General features: G+C 43.4%; 1 protein-coding gene across 4 annotated transcripts in view; it reads left to right on the top strand.

The window, feature by feature from the left end:
• The window catches only part of LOC144681669 (serine/threonine-protein kinase WNK2-like), a 225,598-nt gene that overhangs the window by 107,607 nt on the left and 100,256 nt on the right, over positions 1-17,735 (top strand). For all 4 annotated transcript variants that reach the window (XM_078543481.1, XM_078543480.1, XM_078543479.1 and 1 more), the window contains exon 7: positions 10,079-10,355. In XM_078543481.1, coding sequence (XP_078399607.1) covers positions 10,079-10,355 — 277 coding nt within the window. The remainder of the gene's footprint in view (positions 1-10,078; positions 10,356-17,735) is intronic.

The following is a 17,735-nucleotide window of genomic DNA, read 5'->3' as shown; positions in this document are numbered from 1 at the left end:
TAAAAACCCCAATTAAATAGATAATGTTTACCCAAATGTTTTTCTTCTGCTGAACTAATGACTGTCCTTCCATCCATTGACCCACCAGAAGTTTGAGATCAATGACATGTCTTTAATTAGATTCCCTCATGATACAGCTGATTATTTCATCCTGAAAATGATCATTGCTGTGGTGCTGTTGTCAGTGTAACAGTTGTGTTCATTACTTTTGAGATGCTGGTCTCTTATAGTGAGGGTAAAAGGGGTCAGAAATGTGTGGAGTTCAGTCTTTGGGTGCTATGCAGATTTACTTTGTCCTGAAATTAATATTTCTTTGAAATGAGCACAAAGAGCTCGTGCATGTGATAAAATTTCCCAGCTTTGATCTTTGCATCAGTGTAAGTTCATAAAGTGCTACCACTCATCCTGAGGTTTTGTGAGTTTTTCAAATTTTTCCAGAAGACTGAAAAGGGAGATAAATTTCCTAAAGCATTATTTCAGACAAGTCTACAATTATATAACCTCCTAATTAATGCCATTTTTATGCTGCTCTCACAGTACCTGTGATCAGAGCAGCTGTGATTTCTTTGACCATAAAGAAAACAGATTGATATTCAAGGAAATATTTTTTTATTATTGCCATCCTTCATTTTTTAAAAAAGAAAATCCTGAAAAGGGTGGGGATTTGATGCACGAAAAGGAATATGGAGTGTACTGGGAAGGGGGCCACCAGAACATGGCAAGGGAGTGGAATCTGATAGTCTGAAAGGGAACAAAGGTGTTTAAACTTCATTTTCTTGAGTCTCAGCCTCTGCAAGGCTGCTAGGTCCTGTCTCTCAGTCTCCATAATTTCAGACTATCCTATTTTCCCAAATAATTTCCCTAGTCAAGTAGAGCCCCAGTCCCAGATTGCAGGATTTCCATTTCAAGGCTCATAAAATGTCAGACTCTATTCCCAGAACTCCCCAATCACTTATTTTGCAGTAAGAAACCATGGCCTGAATTTTCCCGTGGGCTTCAGGACCCTGACGTCAGGGCCATTTGCGAACTTTGAAGCCTACACTTGGCTTCAGCATGCCCACCGGAGTAGCTTTGTCAGATTGCTTCTTAATTGGCATCCTCTGTATTCTCCAAATAATGAAGGAAGGTGGGTGGACCAGAGCCCATTCCAATGTCCAGACAGTAGACCCACGAGGAGAAGTATGCTGCTGGAGAAGAGGGAAATCCCTACGGGATGCCTCAAAAGAGAGGTGCTTACCAAAGCCCCCTTCTTAAGTGGTGAGAAAGATGACAAAACAATGGTGGGGGGGGGGCTTCAGGGTGAAGGGTTGACCACTCTACAAGAGTGCCTCCTCATCCCCTTCGAGTCTTGCAGCTCCCTTTATTCAGACAGCCAGGGCCTGCTCCTGGCGAGAGGCTGCAACATTGCCGGGTTCCCAACACAGTGGGGCCAGGAAAGTTGCGGTGCTTGGGGAAAAAAGTCCCTTGAATGGGGCCTTAATTAACTTCATTGCTTGCTGCCTCTGTGGATTGGTCTGCTGATTCCTGTGGCAGTCTGCCCTGGGAAAGTTGTGCCCCATCACACCACCCACAAACCTGTCTCCATGTGGCAAGAACATTTAGCCCCCTGTTTTTAGAGAGCTTGTGCATTCTCTCTCAGCTCATTGATACATTCAAAGACTGTTCATCCTTTCTGAAAGTAAGGTGTAAGCACAGAGATGGAGAACTTAAAGAATTTTAATGGCAGAATCTCAATGTTTTTCTTCTGTATCCTGTCCAAAAGCTGGCCAGAAGGACAAAATACTTTAGTGGACCCTTGGATGGTCCCTGGCAATTGGAAAAGGGAGGAAGTGAGAGAATGGGTTTGGGAGGGAGGGACAGGGAGATCGTCAGTTGCGGTCAGTGGGTAGCCTGTTTTGGGGGAAGAATGAACCATAATAAAATTGCATTGTAGCTTTTTGATATAATACTCAAGTGCTTGATGGTAAATTGTGTCATGACAAGTATCTGTTAGAAACTAAACCATGAAATGTGACTTTGTGTTGTGGATGCAGTGCCTATTTTCACATTTCTGCTAATGACCCCAATGGAAAGGTTTAATGATTAGCAGAAGCCACATTTGGTGCACAATTGTTGAACAAGCAGCTAATTCCCCACCACATTGTCAGTTTCTTGTAATCTTGCTATTAGTAGGTAATAGGAGCCATGCTTGATTTGTTCACTTAAGCAAACCAAATTAATGGACTCATTTGTGAGACAACTAGTAATAGACAAATGTATGAAATGTGTGTTTAGAAAAGACACTCTGTAGTTATGCTGAAAAAAGAGACATGTTGCTGAAGCTTTTCGTGTTGCACTCATCAGGGCAAATGCAAGAATGCCACATTTCAAATGATTGCAACAATTTATACTACAGGAAAAAAGGCTGCTGATTGGTTGGCGTTGCTGAGGAATTGCCATGGAGGAAGCAACAGGGAACTATAGGCTCCCCAAGCTCCAGGCTAATTCAAAAAAAAATCCAGGCTTGAATATATTCCTTTTGTTTGCAGAGAACAGGTTCCTGAAAATGAATGTATGTTGCTTCTAGCGAGCATAAAGGAGCTACGTTACGAGCTTGACTGATTATCTTAAATTGGTTGTTAGTGTAGCTATTGGCCTCAGCCAATCAAAATCGACTTGCCAACCAATCAGCACCCTCTTCTCCTGTAGTAAAAATTGTTCTGATTGATTGAAATTGGCATTCTTGTGTTTGTCCTGATTGCAAGATGAAAAGCTTTTGCAACATTTCTCTCTTCAGTAATATTCAAGTTCTGTACTATCAAGCGACTGATTCTACAGTTTACAAATCCAGAAGGGCCATGATTCACCTAAAATTAGGTTTCAGTTGGACAAGTACAGAGAAGTATTTTGAGTATTACTGGTTTAAATCAGCCCTCATCAGGACATATTTGCGAGAATACCAATTGTAAAGGAAACAACCGTTTATACTGCATGAGAAGAGAGTACTGATTAGAGGTACCATCTCTAGCAGAGGCATTGCCATGGAGAATGCACCAGGGAACAGTTAACTGCCAAGCTTTTGTTTAAACTCAAACCATGCAGGTCAACTCTGGTCAAGACATTGTCATGCGGAATGAACTAGGGAATGGCTGTCCCCGAAGCTTTTGTTTAGTTGAAAAAGATGCAATGCGTGGACATGCTCCTTCTGTCTGCAAAGGACAGGGCCCTGTGTGTGAATGTAGGTAACTCCAGACACATGTAACTGGGCCACACTGCGAGCTTGACTGATGATCTTGAATTGATTGTCAGTGTAGTTCTTAGCACAGTCAGGATTGCTTAGCAAGTGTTGTCCAAGTGCGGAATCCATCTAATGTTAGACACTGTTTTGCAAACAAAGGGCTGATTGGGGTCGGCCAGTAATTTGCCTGTTGCGAACAGCTGAAGGGCCGTGCTATTTGATACAATCTGCCAGTTGTTGGGATGTATGGCCTACCCACCTCGGATCAGACTGGCACTAAGATGGACAAAACGCCTTTTTGGCTTCACAGCAGCACCCTGTTAGTGGAGAATACCACTTGTGTTGCTACTGCATAGAAGCAGCATGAAACAGGTAGCTTCATCTGTTGGTCAAATTTTTGGGATGTCTTACCCTTCTGGGATAACCTGAGGTAGACTAGGCACTTTTCAGATCTTAAAGTGGTGGTCTTAGACCCATTCATGAGTTTGCGTGATATGTAGTGAGTAATGATCTGATCAGGGTAGCCATTATCCTGGAGGATAATTTTGATACACCCTATTTCGTAATTGTCCTTAACAAGTGTGACTATATCAACAAAATGCATGCCATTCTTAATGGTGGGTCCAAATTCATATCCATTGGACCTACAGCTAAGCATGACTGGATAGCCCCCCTCGAAAGCAAGTCCCAAAAACCTTTGTTGGACTTATGTAAGAATAACTAGTTGCTGGGTGGTATATATTTTAGGATTTGTTCTCGCGGCTTACTGTGTATGCATGGGCTGTGCAAGACACACAAAAGTGATGTCCCTTTATATCGTATCGATTACTATTTCTGTATTAGCCAAATGGTTGACCAAGTTGCTAGAACCAGTTCTGAGCAAGCTTTCCACATACACGATGAAAGGTTCCATCACCTTTACGAAGACCATACAGGGCTTGTGAATCAATAGCAATGCTGGGTCGATGTGCTTGTTTGGCATTGCTAGCCTATTCACCAATATACCACTCAAGGAAGCCATAGACATTTGCACCGCTCCACTGTCATGGTGATGTAGACGCACCACCATTGTCTGAATCTGTATTAATTGAATTTGTGAACTCAAAAACTCGTGCAGCTGAGTTCAGTTTTAACAACACCATGTATCCCTAAGTAAATGGTGTTGCCAAGGGATCCCCTCTAGGCCCAGTTCTTTCAAACATCATTGTCGATTTCTATGAGAAACGAGCCTTCAATGGAATGACACCTAACCTCCTACCTCTTGCATATTTCTGATATGTGAAGGATACATTTTCTATATTTGAATTTGCAGCTGCATGTACGAATTTCTTTACACACCTTAATGGACTCCATCCTGTGCTCAAATTCACCTTTGAAATGGAGCAGTCAAATGAGCTCCTTTTCATTGAAGTGCGAGTTCAGAAATCTGCCGATGGATTCCCTACTTTGTCAACCGCAAGCCTACCTTGACTGGTCAATATACGTGTTGGGATTCCTATAGCTCCATGCGCTATAGGGATTGGCCTTATCGGTGACCATGTAAATAGGCCCAAGCCATTTGCTCACCCTGCAGGCTTGATGCTGAAATAGGGCGCATCGAGCTATCCTGTGGGATAATGGCTACCCTGATCAGATCATTGCTTGCTGTATATCCTGCAAACTCATGAAACTCTAGCGAAAAGGGTAAATAGGGTGGTCAACAGGATTTTAAACTAGAAAGTGGGGGGGTAGGGAAGGGTAAAACTCCAAGAAGTTTGACTAATGGGAAACAAAGCAGCAGGTTAGCATGTGGGGGGGTGGATTCAACTTCATGGAAAATTATGAAAAAACTGAAAAGAAAGGAGAGCCCAGGAGAGGCTATTAAAGTCTCCAGAACACAAAATAGGACGGAGTGTTTGGAAAGGGCTAGGAATCTAACTTCAAGCACATCAGATAAAGGGATGACAATGAGAAAGGGGATGGGAAATACAGGACTGAAGGTGTTGTATCTGAATGCACACAGTATACGAAATAAGGTAAATGAGCTTGTGGCGCAGATTGAAATTGGCAGGTATGATGTGGTGGGCATTACGGAGACATGGCTGCAAGGGGATCAGGACTGGGAGCTAAATATCCAAGGATATACATCCTATTGAAAAGATAGGCAGGTTGGCAGAGGGGGTGGGGTTGCTTTGTTAGTAAGAAATGAAATTAAATCAATAGCAAGAAACGATGTAGGGTCAGATGATGTAGAATCTGTGTGGGTAGAGTTGAGGAACCGCAAAGGTAAAAAAAACCATAATGGGAGTGATGTACAGGCCTCCGAACAGTAGTCAGGATGTGGGGCACAATATACACCAGGAAAAGGTGTGTAAGAAAGGCAAGGTTACAGTGGTCATGGGGGATTTCAATATGCAGGGAGACTGGGAAATTCAGGTTGGTAGTGGATCCCAAGAAAAGGAATTTGTGGAATGTCTACGAGATGGCTTTTTGGAGCAGCTTGTGGTGGAGCCCACTAGGGAACAGGCAATTCTAGATTTAGTGATGTGTAATGAGGCAGATTTGATAAGGGAGCTTAAGGTGAAGGAACCCTTAGCAGGAAGTGACCATAATATGATAGAATTTACCCTGCAATTTGAGAGGAAAAAGCTGGAATCAAATGTAACGGTATTACAGTTGAATAAAGGCAACTGCAGAGGTATGAGGGAGGAGCTGGCCAGAATTGACTAGGAGATGAGCCTAGCAGGAAAGACAGTAGAACAGCAATGGCAGGAGTTGCTGGGAGTAATTTGGGAGACACAGCAAAAATTCATCCCTAGGAAGAAGAAGCATACTAAAGGGAGGACGAGGCAACCATGGCTGACAAGGGAAGTCAGGACCAGCATAATAGCTAAAGAGAAAGCATACAATGTGGCGAAGAGCAGTGGGATTGGGAAGCCTACAAAGACCAACAGAGGACAACTAAAAAAGAAATAAGGAGGGAGAAGATTAAATATGAGGGTAAACTAGCCAGTAATATAAAAGAAGATTGCAAGAGTTTTTTTAGATATATAAAAGGTAAGAGAGAGGCAAAAGTGGACATTGGGCCGCTGGAAAATGACGCTGGAGAAGTAGTAGTGGGGAACAAAGAAATGGCGGAGAAACTGAATAGGTACTTTGCGTCAGTCTTCACGGTGGAAGACACGAGTGACATCCCCAAAGTTCAAGAGAGTCGGGGGGCAGAGGTGAGTATGGTGGCCATTACCAAGGAGAAGGTGCTAGGAAAACTGAAAGGTCTGAAGGTGGATAAATCACCTGGACCAGATGTTCTGAAGGAGATAGCTGAAGAGATAGTGGAGGCGTTAGTGGTGATCTTTCAGGAATCGCTGGAGTCAGGGAGGGTCCCAGAGGACTGGAAAATCGCTAATGTAACCCCCCTGTTTAAGAAGGGAGTGAGGCAAAAGATGGGAAATTACAGGCCGATTAGCCTGACCTCGGTCATTGGTAAGATTTTAGAGTCCATTATTAAGGATAAGATTTCCGAATACTTGGAAGTGCATGGTAAAATAGGGCAAAGTCAGCATGGTTTCATCAAGGGGAGGTCATGCCTGACAAATCTGTTAGAATTCTTTGGGGAGGTAACGAGTAGGTTAGACAAAGGAGAGCCAATGGATGTTATCTACTTGGACTTCCAGAAGGCCTTTGACAAAGGTGCCGCACAGGAGGCTGCTCAGTAAGAGAAGAGCCCATGGTGTTAGAGGCAAGGTATTAGCATTGATAGAAGATTGGCTGTCTGGCAGGAGGCAGAGTGTGGGGATAAGGGGGTCCTACTCAGGATGGCGGCTGGTGACTAGTGGAGTTCCGCAGGGGTCAATGTTGGTACCACAACTTTTCACTTTATACATTAATGATCTAGATGAAGGAACTGAGGGCATCCTGGCTAAGTTCGCAGATGATACAAAGATAGGTGGAGGGACAGGTAGTATTGAGGAGGCGGGGAGGCTGCAGAAGGATTTGGACAGGTTAGGAGAATGGGCAAAGAAGTGGCAGATGGAATACAACGTGGGGAAGTGTGAGGTCATGCACTTCGGTAGGAAGAATAGAGGCATGGACTATATTCTAAATGGGTAGAGAATTCAGAAATCTGGAGTGCAAAGGGACTTGGGAGTCCTAGTCCAGGATTCTCTTAAGGTTAACTTGCAGGTTGAGTCGGTAGTTTGGAAGGCAAATGCAATGTTGGCATTTATTTCGAGAGGACTAGAATATAAAAGCAAGGATGTGCTGCTGAGGCTTTATAAGGCTCTGGTCAGACCACGTTTAGAATATTGTGAGCAATTTTGGGCCCTGTATCTCAGGAAGGATATTCTGGCCCCGGAGAGGGTTCAGAGGAGGTTCACGAGAACGATCCCAGGAATGAAAGGCTTAACATATGAGGAACGTTTGAGGACTCTGGATCTATACTCAATGGAGTTTAGAAGGATGAGGGGGGATCTGATTGAAACTTACAGAATACTGAAAGGCCTGGATAGAGTGGACGTGGGGAAGTTGTTTCCATTTGTAGGAGAGACTAAGACCCGAGGGCACAGCCTCAGAGTAAAGGGAAGACCTTTTAGAACAAAGATGAGGAGAAACTTCTTTAGCCAGAGAGTGGTGAATCTATGGAATTCATTGCCACAGAAGGCTGTGGAGGCCAGGTCATTGAGTGTATTTAAGACCGAGATAGATAGGTTCTTGATTGGTAAGGGGATCAAAGGTTACGGGGAGAAGGTGGGAGAATGGGGTTGAGAAACTTATCAGCCATGATTGAATGGTGGAGCAAACCCGATGGGCCGAGTGGCCTAATTTCTGCTCCTATGTCTAATGGTCTTATGAATGAGCCTAAGGCCGCCACTTTCGGTCCTGAAAAGTGCCCAGTCTACTTCATTGCTCTGGCAGGGTAAGGTGTCTCAAAAATTTGAGCAATAGGTGAAGCTAGCCATTTCACGCTGCTTCTATGCAGTAGCAACACCAGCGGTTTTCTGTACTATCAGAAGCTGCCGTCAAGCCAAAAAGCCATACTGCCTATCACACAAATGAGTAATCTGGGATATGAATTTTACTGCTGGTCTGATGCCTGGTGTGTAAACCGTATGTCTCAATGACTGGCTGATCGTATCAAACAGCAGTCCCCTTTGACTGTTTGCAGCAATTGAAGTACTGACCCAACCAGCTGGTGCTTGCAAAACTCAAAACAAAGCCTCTAATATTAGATGTAATTCTGCGATTATCAGTTGGCTCACAGTGTGGCTCACTTATGCACGCTAGAAGCTAATGCTAAAACACAAAGGGCCCAGTCCTTTGCAGACAGAAGGAGCATATCCACGCATTGCGCCTTTTTCTACTGAACAAATGCTTTGGGGTAGCCATTCCCTGGTTCATTGGTCAAATCAGAGTCAACCTGCCTGGTTTGAGTTTAAACAAAAGCTTGGCAGTTAACTGTCCCCTGTGTATTCTCCATGGCAAAGCCCTTAGCAATCAGAGTCTACTTACCAACCAATCAGCTTCTCAGGCAGTATAAATTGTTGTTTCCTTTACGATCGGTATTCTTGTAATATGTCCTGATGAGTGCAAGACAAAAAGCTTTGACAGCATGTCTTTTTTTTCAGCAAAATTCAATCCTGTACCCCCATACAACTATAAGAGAAATGCCTGTTCAGTAGGTAGAGCTTGGCAGCACTGCACAAACTTGGGAGTGAGTCTTGGTTGTTGGCAGGTGATTACTGAGGAATCTGAACTGAGGAAGGGTCAGGAAGCGTTGGGCACATTATTTTACTGTGTGCACATAACATCCTCTTGAGATGATGGCCCTAATGGGTTGGTCAAGATACCTTTGAGATCCCCATGGTGTCAGCACTTGAGAGCCCCAACATTGTGCTCTTTTTGTAGTTCCAGATACAGTCTGTTGAATATCTGATTTGACAAGCACATGTCCTACAAGTATTTTTACCATGTTTTTATTGTAGAGCGAGGAGAAAACAGATCTCTAGCACAGCTGATGAAGCTATTCACTGGGCAGCAGACCAGGTGTGCATGCAGAGCTTCAGGAGTTAGTGCAGGGGGTCGTGGCTTGTGTAGCCTCTCGTCTTTCTGTGCAGATTAACTGGTGGGTGTAGGCCCAGAACTTCTACACCTGTTTATCCACGGCTTTCTACAAGGGCTGGATTTGTTGAGTACCTGCAGGGTTAGGTATGCTCACTAATGCTGAGATATCTCCGTTCATTGCTATAGGTGAAAATGGTGATGGTTAACCTTCATGCTACTCTTTAGCTCGTGATTTTACTTCTACTGATAACTTTGCCTTTTCACATTGTCAAGCTCAGCAACTCCTCTAAACTACCAACTATCTATACTTGAAGTCTTGAAAGTACTTAATGTGGGAGTGAGTTTTTTTTTAAAAAAAGGAAATTAACGGTAATAGCCTTTTGAGTACTTTTCAGTTTTAGCCTTATCAAACTCCGAATTGTAACTAGTTTAAACTTCAGTTTTATATACAGTATACTCTGTCAACCATTGTGCTATTTTGTAGTATTGAAATGAGGGAAGGGATAAGGTGGGAACTAGAGTAAGTAAAGGATTTGTCAGTTCTATTATTTGCACTTTGCTTCAAAATGTTAAATACGAAAGAAGTATAAATATCCTTCTTTTTACTCTGCATTGCCAGCACTTGTGCACTAAACAGATATCATTTGATTTCCTCTACAATTTTGAGTATGAAGTTCTTTCAGCTTAAGAAGTTAAGATCATTGACTAAACCTGAAATTTACAGCAACCTTGGTTAATATTTTCCATCAGATTCTCATGTAATGGGGGAGAACAATTTTTGTACATTATAACATTTATTCAATGTTGATATTTTGGTTGCAGATTGACTCTGGTTTCTTTCAAGAATGTGATTCCAAGACTGTTGCCAAGTCGATACGAGACAGAGTAGCCTTAATTAAGTGGAGAAGGGAAAGATGTCAACAAGTAAATGTGACTAATGCACAAAGCGAAAAGGCAGAATTGGAAAAACAGAAGGATTCTTTTCATCAAGTTGTTGGTGCACCCCAGCCAGGCCAGCAAATCCCCTCAGAACTGGAAGAACCTGAAGTTGATCAACACGTGCATCAGAATCTGCTCATCAGTGTCACATCTGTTATGTGTAAGTGTAGTCATTTGATTTTGACTTTGTTTGTGTTTGGGGATATGGCAGAAACATTTAAAAGTTCTGTCTGGTATGAAATAAATTAAACTAACCATTTTTTAATAAAAGCTGTTTATTGACATCTAGCATTTGAGAATTATGTTTGGTCATCTCCACAGAAATTCTGAGATCAGAAAGTAGTGTTGCACATTTACTTTTTTCTTCTCTCCATCTACCCCCTTTACCTTATATATTTAAAAAAAATACTTCTTTAGGGATCTCAACAAGAATAGCCTTGGAGAGTATAACTTGCTTCAGTTCCACCAAAACCAAATTGAATGTTAGAGCCTCTCTAACCTCCTGAAATGTATCCTCACTCAATTTGTCATAAAATCATTTTAAGATTGTGAGAGGTCTAGAAAGCGAATTATATTACTAGAGTAGGTACATGCATTACAAGTAGGCAACTTCCAATGAGACAGACATTTCATTTTGTCAAATCCATTCATCAATAAGATGTCAAAATTAGTATTGCTTTTGGCATTTTGCAAATCTCTCTCATTCTGGGAGAGTTCTCAGCTATGGATAATATGCAGACAGCTAAAAAAGCCATAGCAGTCCATTCACTATAAAGCTGCGATCTGCTACCAAGAAGCAGTATGATTGCATTCTCTGCTTCCAGGACTCCTCCAGTATTAGGAATATATTGCTCCAGGTGGCACTCATTATACTTAATTATTGGTTAATTTATCGAAAGGTACTTTTTTTTTTATACGTGCTTTTCATAAAGTGTGAATATTTTCAACTGGTTTGAAGGCTATTCCATATTATTGGCCAAAATTCTGTTCCTCTGTGCTTTCTCCTAATACATCAAAATGAATAAATACTTGTGGCAGGCTGTACTATCCATCTGCTGAGTAACCAAATGAACTTTGAAAAAAATCCTAACACTAAAGTCAATAATTGCATTAAAAGCAAGTAAGTAGGCAAAAGTTTACAGAATAAATAGTATGCAAAAACAAGGAAGCCAAAAAGAGTGAGAGCACGATTAGGTGTAATAAGTTAACCATAGAGAACACAGTTAATTAAACTTGAAAATAATGTGGAAAAGAATTGTTAGTGACAAAATTAACTGAACCCAGATCAAAGCCCATCATTCTGTTTCTCCTGGAAAAACTCAGCAGGTCTGGCAGCATCTGCGGAGAGGAACATAGTTAACGTTTCAAGTCCGTTTGACTTCAACAGAACTAAGTAAAAATAGAAAAGAGGTGAAATATAAGCTGGTTTAAGGGGGGGGTGGAGGGTAGAGCTGGATAGAGGGCCAGTGATAGGTGGAGATAGACAAAAGGGCAAAGAGGTGTTGAAGGTGGTGATATCATCTAAGGAATGTGCTAATTAAGGGTAGAAAGCAGGGCAAGCAAGGTACAGATAGCCCTAGTAGGGGTGGGGTGAAGGAATTGAAATAGGCTAAAAGGTAGAGATAAAACAATGGATGGAAATACATTTAAAAATAATGGAAATAGGTGGGAAAAGAAAAATCTATATAAATTATTGGAAAAAAAAAGCGGGCGGGGCTCGGAAAGGGGTTGGGGATGGAGGAGAGAGTTCATGATCTAAAATTGTTGAACTCAGTATTCAGTCCGGAAGGCTGTAAAGTGCCTAGTCGGAAGATGAGGTGCTGTTCCTCCAGTTTGCGTTGAGCTTCACTGGAACAATGCAGCAGGCCAAGGACAGACATGTGGGCATGAGAGTAGGGTGGAGTGTTGAAATGGCACGCGACAGGGAGGTTTGGGTCATGCTTGCGGACAGACCGAAGGTGTTCTGCAAAGCGGTTACCCAGTCTGCGTTTGGTCTCTCCAATGTAGAGGAAACCGCATTGGGAGCAACAAATGCAGTAGACTAAATTGAGGGAAGTGCAAGTGAAATGCTGCTTCACTTGAAAGGAATGTTTGGGCCCTTGGACGGTGAGGAGAAGGGAAGTAAAGGAGCAGATGTTGCACCTTCTGTGATTGCATGGGAAGGTGCCGTGGGAGGGGGTTGAGGTGTAGGAGGTGATGGAGGAGTGGACCAGGGTGTCTCGGAGGGAACGATCCCTGTGGAATGCCGCCAGGAGGGGTGAAGGGAAGATGTGTTTGGTGGTGGCATAATGCTGGAGCTGGCGGAAATGGCAGAGGATGATCCTTTGAATGCGGAGGCTGGTGGGGTGATAAGTGAGGACATGTTTCTGGGAGGGAGAGCAAGGTGTGAGGGCGGATGTGCAGGAGATGGGCTGGACACGGTCGAGGGCCCTGTCAACCACCGTGGGTGGAAAACCTCGGTTAAGGAAGAAGGAAGACATGTCAGAGGAACTGTTTTTGAAAGTGGCATCATCAGAACAGATGTGACAGAGGCAAAGGAACTGATAGAATGGGATGGAGTCCTTACAGGAAGCGGGGTATCAGAAGCTGTAGTCGAGGTAGCTGTGGGAGTCGGTAGGCTTGTAATGGATATTAGTGGACAGTTTATCACCAGAAATTGAGACACAGAGGTCAAGGAAGGGAAGGGAAGTGTCAGAGATGGACCATGTGAAAATGATGGAGGGGTGGAAATTGGAAGCAAAATTACTAAATTTTTCCAGGTCCAGATGAGAGCATGAAGCAGCACCAAAGCAATCATTGATGTACCGGAGAAAGAGTTGTGGGAGGGGGCCCGAGTAGGACTGGAACAAAGAATGTTCCACATACCCCATAAAGAGACAGGCATAACTGGAGCCATAGCCACACCTTTTATTTGGAGGAAGTGAGAGGAGTTTAAGGAGAAATTGTTCAGTGTGAAAACAAGTTCAGCCAGAAGGAGGAGAGTAGTGGTGGATGAGGATTGTTCAGGCCTCTGTTCGAGGAAGAAGCGGAGAGCCATCAGACCATCCCGGTGGGGGATGGAGAGGTAGAAGGATTGGACGTCCATGGTGAAGAGGAGACGGTTCCAGTCCGACTCCGGCCCCCTCCCACAATTCTTTCTCCGGACATCGATGATTGCTTCAGTCCTGCTTCATGCTCTCGTCTGGACCTGGAAAAATTTATTAATTTTGGTTCCAATTTCCATCCCTCCATCATTTTCACATGGTCCATCTCTGACACTTCCCTTCCCTTCCTTGACCTCTCTGTCTCAATTTCTGGTGATAGACTGTCCACCAATATCCATTACAAGCCTACCGACTCCCACATCTACCTCGACTACAGTTCCTCACACCCCGCTTCCTGTAAGGACTCCATCCCATTCTCTCAGATCCTTCGCCTCCGTCGCATCTGTTCTGATGATGCCACTTTCAAAAACAGTTCCTCTGACATGTCTTCCTTCTTCCTTAACTGAGGTTTTCCACCCACGGTGGTTGACAGGGCCCTCAACCGTGTCCGGCCCATCTCCTGCACATCCGCCTTCGCACCTTCCTCTCCCTCCCAGAAACATGATAGGGTCCCCCTTGTCCTCACTTATCACCCCTCCAGCCTCTGCATTCAAAGGATCATCCTCCACCATTTCCGCCAACTCCAGCACGATACCACCACCAAACACATCTTCCCTTCACCCCTCCTGGCGGCTTTCCGCAGGGATCGTTCACTCCGGGACACCCTGGTCCACTCCTCTATCACCCCTTACACCTCAACCCCCTCCCACGGCACCTTCCCATGCAACCGCAGAAGGTGCAACACCTGCCCCTTTACTTCCTCTCTCCTCACCATCCAAAGGCCCAAACACTCCTTTCAAGTGAAGCAGCATTTCACTTGCACTTCCCTCAATTTAGTCTACTGCATTTGTTGCTCCCAATGCAGTTTACCCTGCATTGGAGAGACCAAATGCAGACTGGGTGACCGCTTTGCAGAACACCTTCGGCCTGTCCACAAGCATGACCTAGACCTCCCTGTCGCTTGCCATTTCAACACTCCACCCTGCCCTCGTGCCCACATGTCTGTCCTTGGCCTGCTGCATTGTTCCAGTGAAGCCCAACGCAAACTGGAGGAACAGCACCTCATCTTCCGACTCGCACTTTACAGCCTTCTGGACTGAATATTGAGTTCAACAATTTTAGATCATGAACTCTCTCCTCCATCCCCAACCCCTTTCCGATTCCCCCCCTTTTTTTCCCCAATAATTTATATAGATTTTTCTTTTCCCACCTATTTCCATTATTTTTAAATGTATTTCCATCCAATGTTTTATCTCTACCTTTTAGCCTATTTCGATTCCTTTACCCCACCCCACCCCCACTAGGGCTATCTGTACCTTGCTTGTCCTGCTTTCTACCCTTAATTAGCACATTCCTTAGATGATATCACCACCTTCAACACCTATTTGACCTTTTGTCTGTGACATCTTTTGGCTATCTCCACCTATCACTGGCCCTCTATCCAGTTCTACCCTCCCCCCCTTAAACCAGCTTATATTTCACCTCTTTTCTATTTTTACTTAGTTCTGTTGAAGAGTCATACGGACTCGAAACATTAATTGTGTTCCTCTCCGCAGATGCTGCCAGACCTGTTGAGTTTTTCCAGGTATTTTTATTTTTGCTTTGGATTTCCAGCATCCGCAGTTTTTAGCTTTTATTCTGTTTCTCCTCTTTTCTCTTTACCCTTTCAAGATGCCTCTTTTATCATCATTCTTCCTTTCACTTTTCCACTCTCAGGTGCTCTACCCTCCCAATTCCCTATCCTAACCCTTGGGTACTCCTTGACTTTCTTGCTCTTTTGCCGCCATCCCAGGCTTGACTTCCTCTTGGATAAACCTACAGCTTCCCCCTGTGCCTCTTGCAGCACCCTCCTAAGGGCACGCCAAGGCACTTGGCACTTGGCACTGGCTCATTATGATCAGCAACCCCAATTGCCCAGCCCACACACTCTTGTTGACCTTTCCACTCATTGTGCCTACTAGTGGCTAATCTTGCCAATCTCCTCCTTGCCCAACTCACCACTCCCACTGTTGACCCTGTGGACTCAGCCAATACATCAACTCTCATCAGTCCTCTACGCACCTACCTTCCAAATATCTGTTTATTCACGAATAAGGCACTTGCAGTCTATGAGCATGTTATGGATGATTGCATGGACATCATGGCCTTAACAGAAACCTAGCTGAGGGGTAATACTACCTTCCCTTTAAATGAAGCCTCCCTGTCTGGCTATATATTCTATTGCTTACCCTGGCAAGATTAACACGATGGTTGTGTTGCACTTAACACCAAATCTCACCTTGGCCTGATCCCTGACTTCTCTGAAACTTTATCCTTTGACTATTTTGAATGAGAGGGATGGAACAAGGCAAGATGCTCAATCACTGCCATTCTTCCAGGAACAAGAAAAATATTCTCACCTCTTTCCTCCCTCAGCATGTGCATCAAACAACTTCTCATCCTCAGTGATTTCAGCCTCATCATCAACTCATCATGTTCTCTTTCCTCTTGAGTTCACTGCCCTGTATTTCTCCCTTAGCCTCCGCCTTCATGAAAACTCCCCAACATATATTCTTGGCCATCCCTTGTTCTTGCCATCCAGCATAGTTTTGCTCACCCCATTGTATCGATCACACGAGGCCACCTCTGATAAATTCCTTGTATCACTCCACCCATATTCCCCTTCTTTGCTCCAAACCTACTGTGTCCACCTCAGAAAAAGAAATCACCAACTTCGTTTTCATATTCAATTTCAAAATCCGAACTGTCTAAATTTTGACCTACTGTTTACCACAGCATTTCTGCACCTATTGATTTACTCAACCACAGCCTCACATCCACCTTTGATCCCCTAGTTCCCAATAAAAACCATTACTCTTTCTCACTCAGAGATTGACCTTTATCTCTGCTTTTTATCCAAGACATGCAGACATTGAACGATGTGGCGGGCAACTTGGTTTAGCCATCACAGCAAGATTTGGTTGAATCATATACTGGGTCCTGCTCATATCTGCTAAAGTGCAAAGATAACCCTGTCTTCTTTCCTCCATTACAATGCATCTGCTTAAAGCCCTCTCTCCTGTCATCTCCTCCCTCTGCCACCAATAAGTGCAAGGAGCTCATGGACTTGTATATCACTAAGATTGAGACCATCCGATGAGCTGTGTCCCTCTCTTCCGCTAGCGCACCAGATGCAACTTCCTCCCCCTGCCTTAGCCCTGAACTTTTATAATTCTGTCCTATCACCCCTCAAGCCCTTGTCCATGTGACCCACCACCTGCTCCCTCGACCCTATTCCTACTAAGATTGGTGGCTGTACCGTCAGTTGCCGAGGTTCTATTTAGCCTAGGCTCTGCTGATTGCTTCACAAAGACACTCCTTAAAATCTACCTCCTTGACCAAGCCTTTGATCATTTGACCCAATATTTCCTTATCTGGCTTGGCGTCACATTTTGTTTCATAATGTTTGTGAAACGTCTTGGGACATTTTATTATATTAACTGCTGTATATAAATATGTTGTTGAAGGAGAAACAGAGCATGGATTAAAGGAAATGTAGAGTTAATATGACAGTATCCCTTCTTTAAAATGACTCTCATACAGTCAGAATTTGCTGTTTTCCATAATTGATCTTTGTTTCCATTTTGAAATAGCTATAATGCCATATTCATTCACATTTGGAGCCTGTCACCCTTCCAGAAATGCCTGCTCACAATTGTTAGCATTCCCTAAATATGGAATTGGTGGTTTTGGTCACAAATCTAACTTGAGTCAAGGATGATTCAAAGAAAGTGAGCATAAATAATAACTAGAAGATGCCTTTGAAATGAATATAAAATTTTGTATATACTTCTAGTATATACAAAACATTTTCCTTCCTTAGCTAAGCTGCTTTAGTGGGCAGGGTTCTGCAGAAATTCCATTCTGTTGCAAAATACACCATTCTGACGCATTTTCAAAGAGCTGTGGAATGCAGGAGGTAGATAATATAAATGGAGGTGGTTTTCCTAATAATAGTATTGACACCTCTCGTTCTTTCACATCTTTAGCAATGAGAGTGTCAGTTGATTTTTGTGACAAATCAAATGTGTAGAATTATCTGTTGGGATTCAGCAAAATACACGATCTTATGGGAGAAGCCTTGGTGTGTAAATTTGACTGGAGCACATCATAGCCAAGATGGCTCAATGAGGAACAACATAGTGTGGAACAAAATCACTGCTTTAGAAATCATCAGAATGGCCACTTCAAACACTAATGACATTTTGCAATAGGAAACCTGCCCAGGAAAAAATTACGAATCCTGAAACCTGTCATATTGCAGCAGTACACAAAATTAATGTAGTTTTGAAAAGACACATCCAATTACATTTTCATAACCTAATATTCTGCTGGTCTGGTCAGTTATATGGGAAACTGGTTTACAGTGGAACTGTCAATCACTAAATTAAAAAATGATTGACGCAATGAGGAATGTT

This window comes from Cetorhinus maximus, chromosome 6, assembly GCF_964194155.1.
Source record: "Cetorhinus maximus chromosome 6, sCetMax3.hap1.1, whole genome shotgun sequence".
Taxonomy (NCBI): Eukaryota; Metazoa; Chordata; class Chondrichthyes; order Lamniformes; family Cetorhinidae; genus Cetorhinus; species Cetorhinus maximus.
Note: the sequence above shows the minus strand (reverse complement) of the source record. Positions and strands in the feature narration are given on the sequence as shown.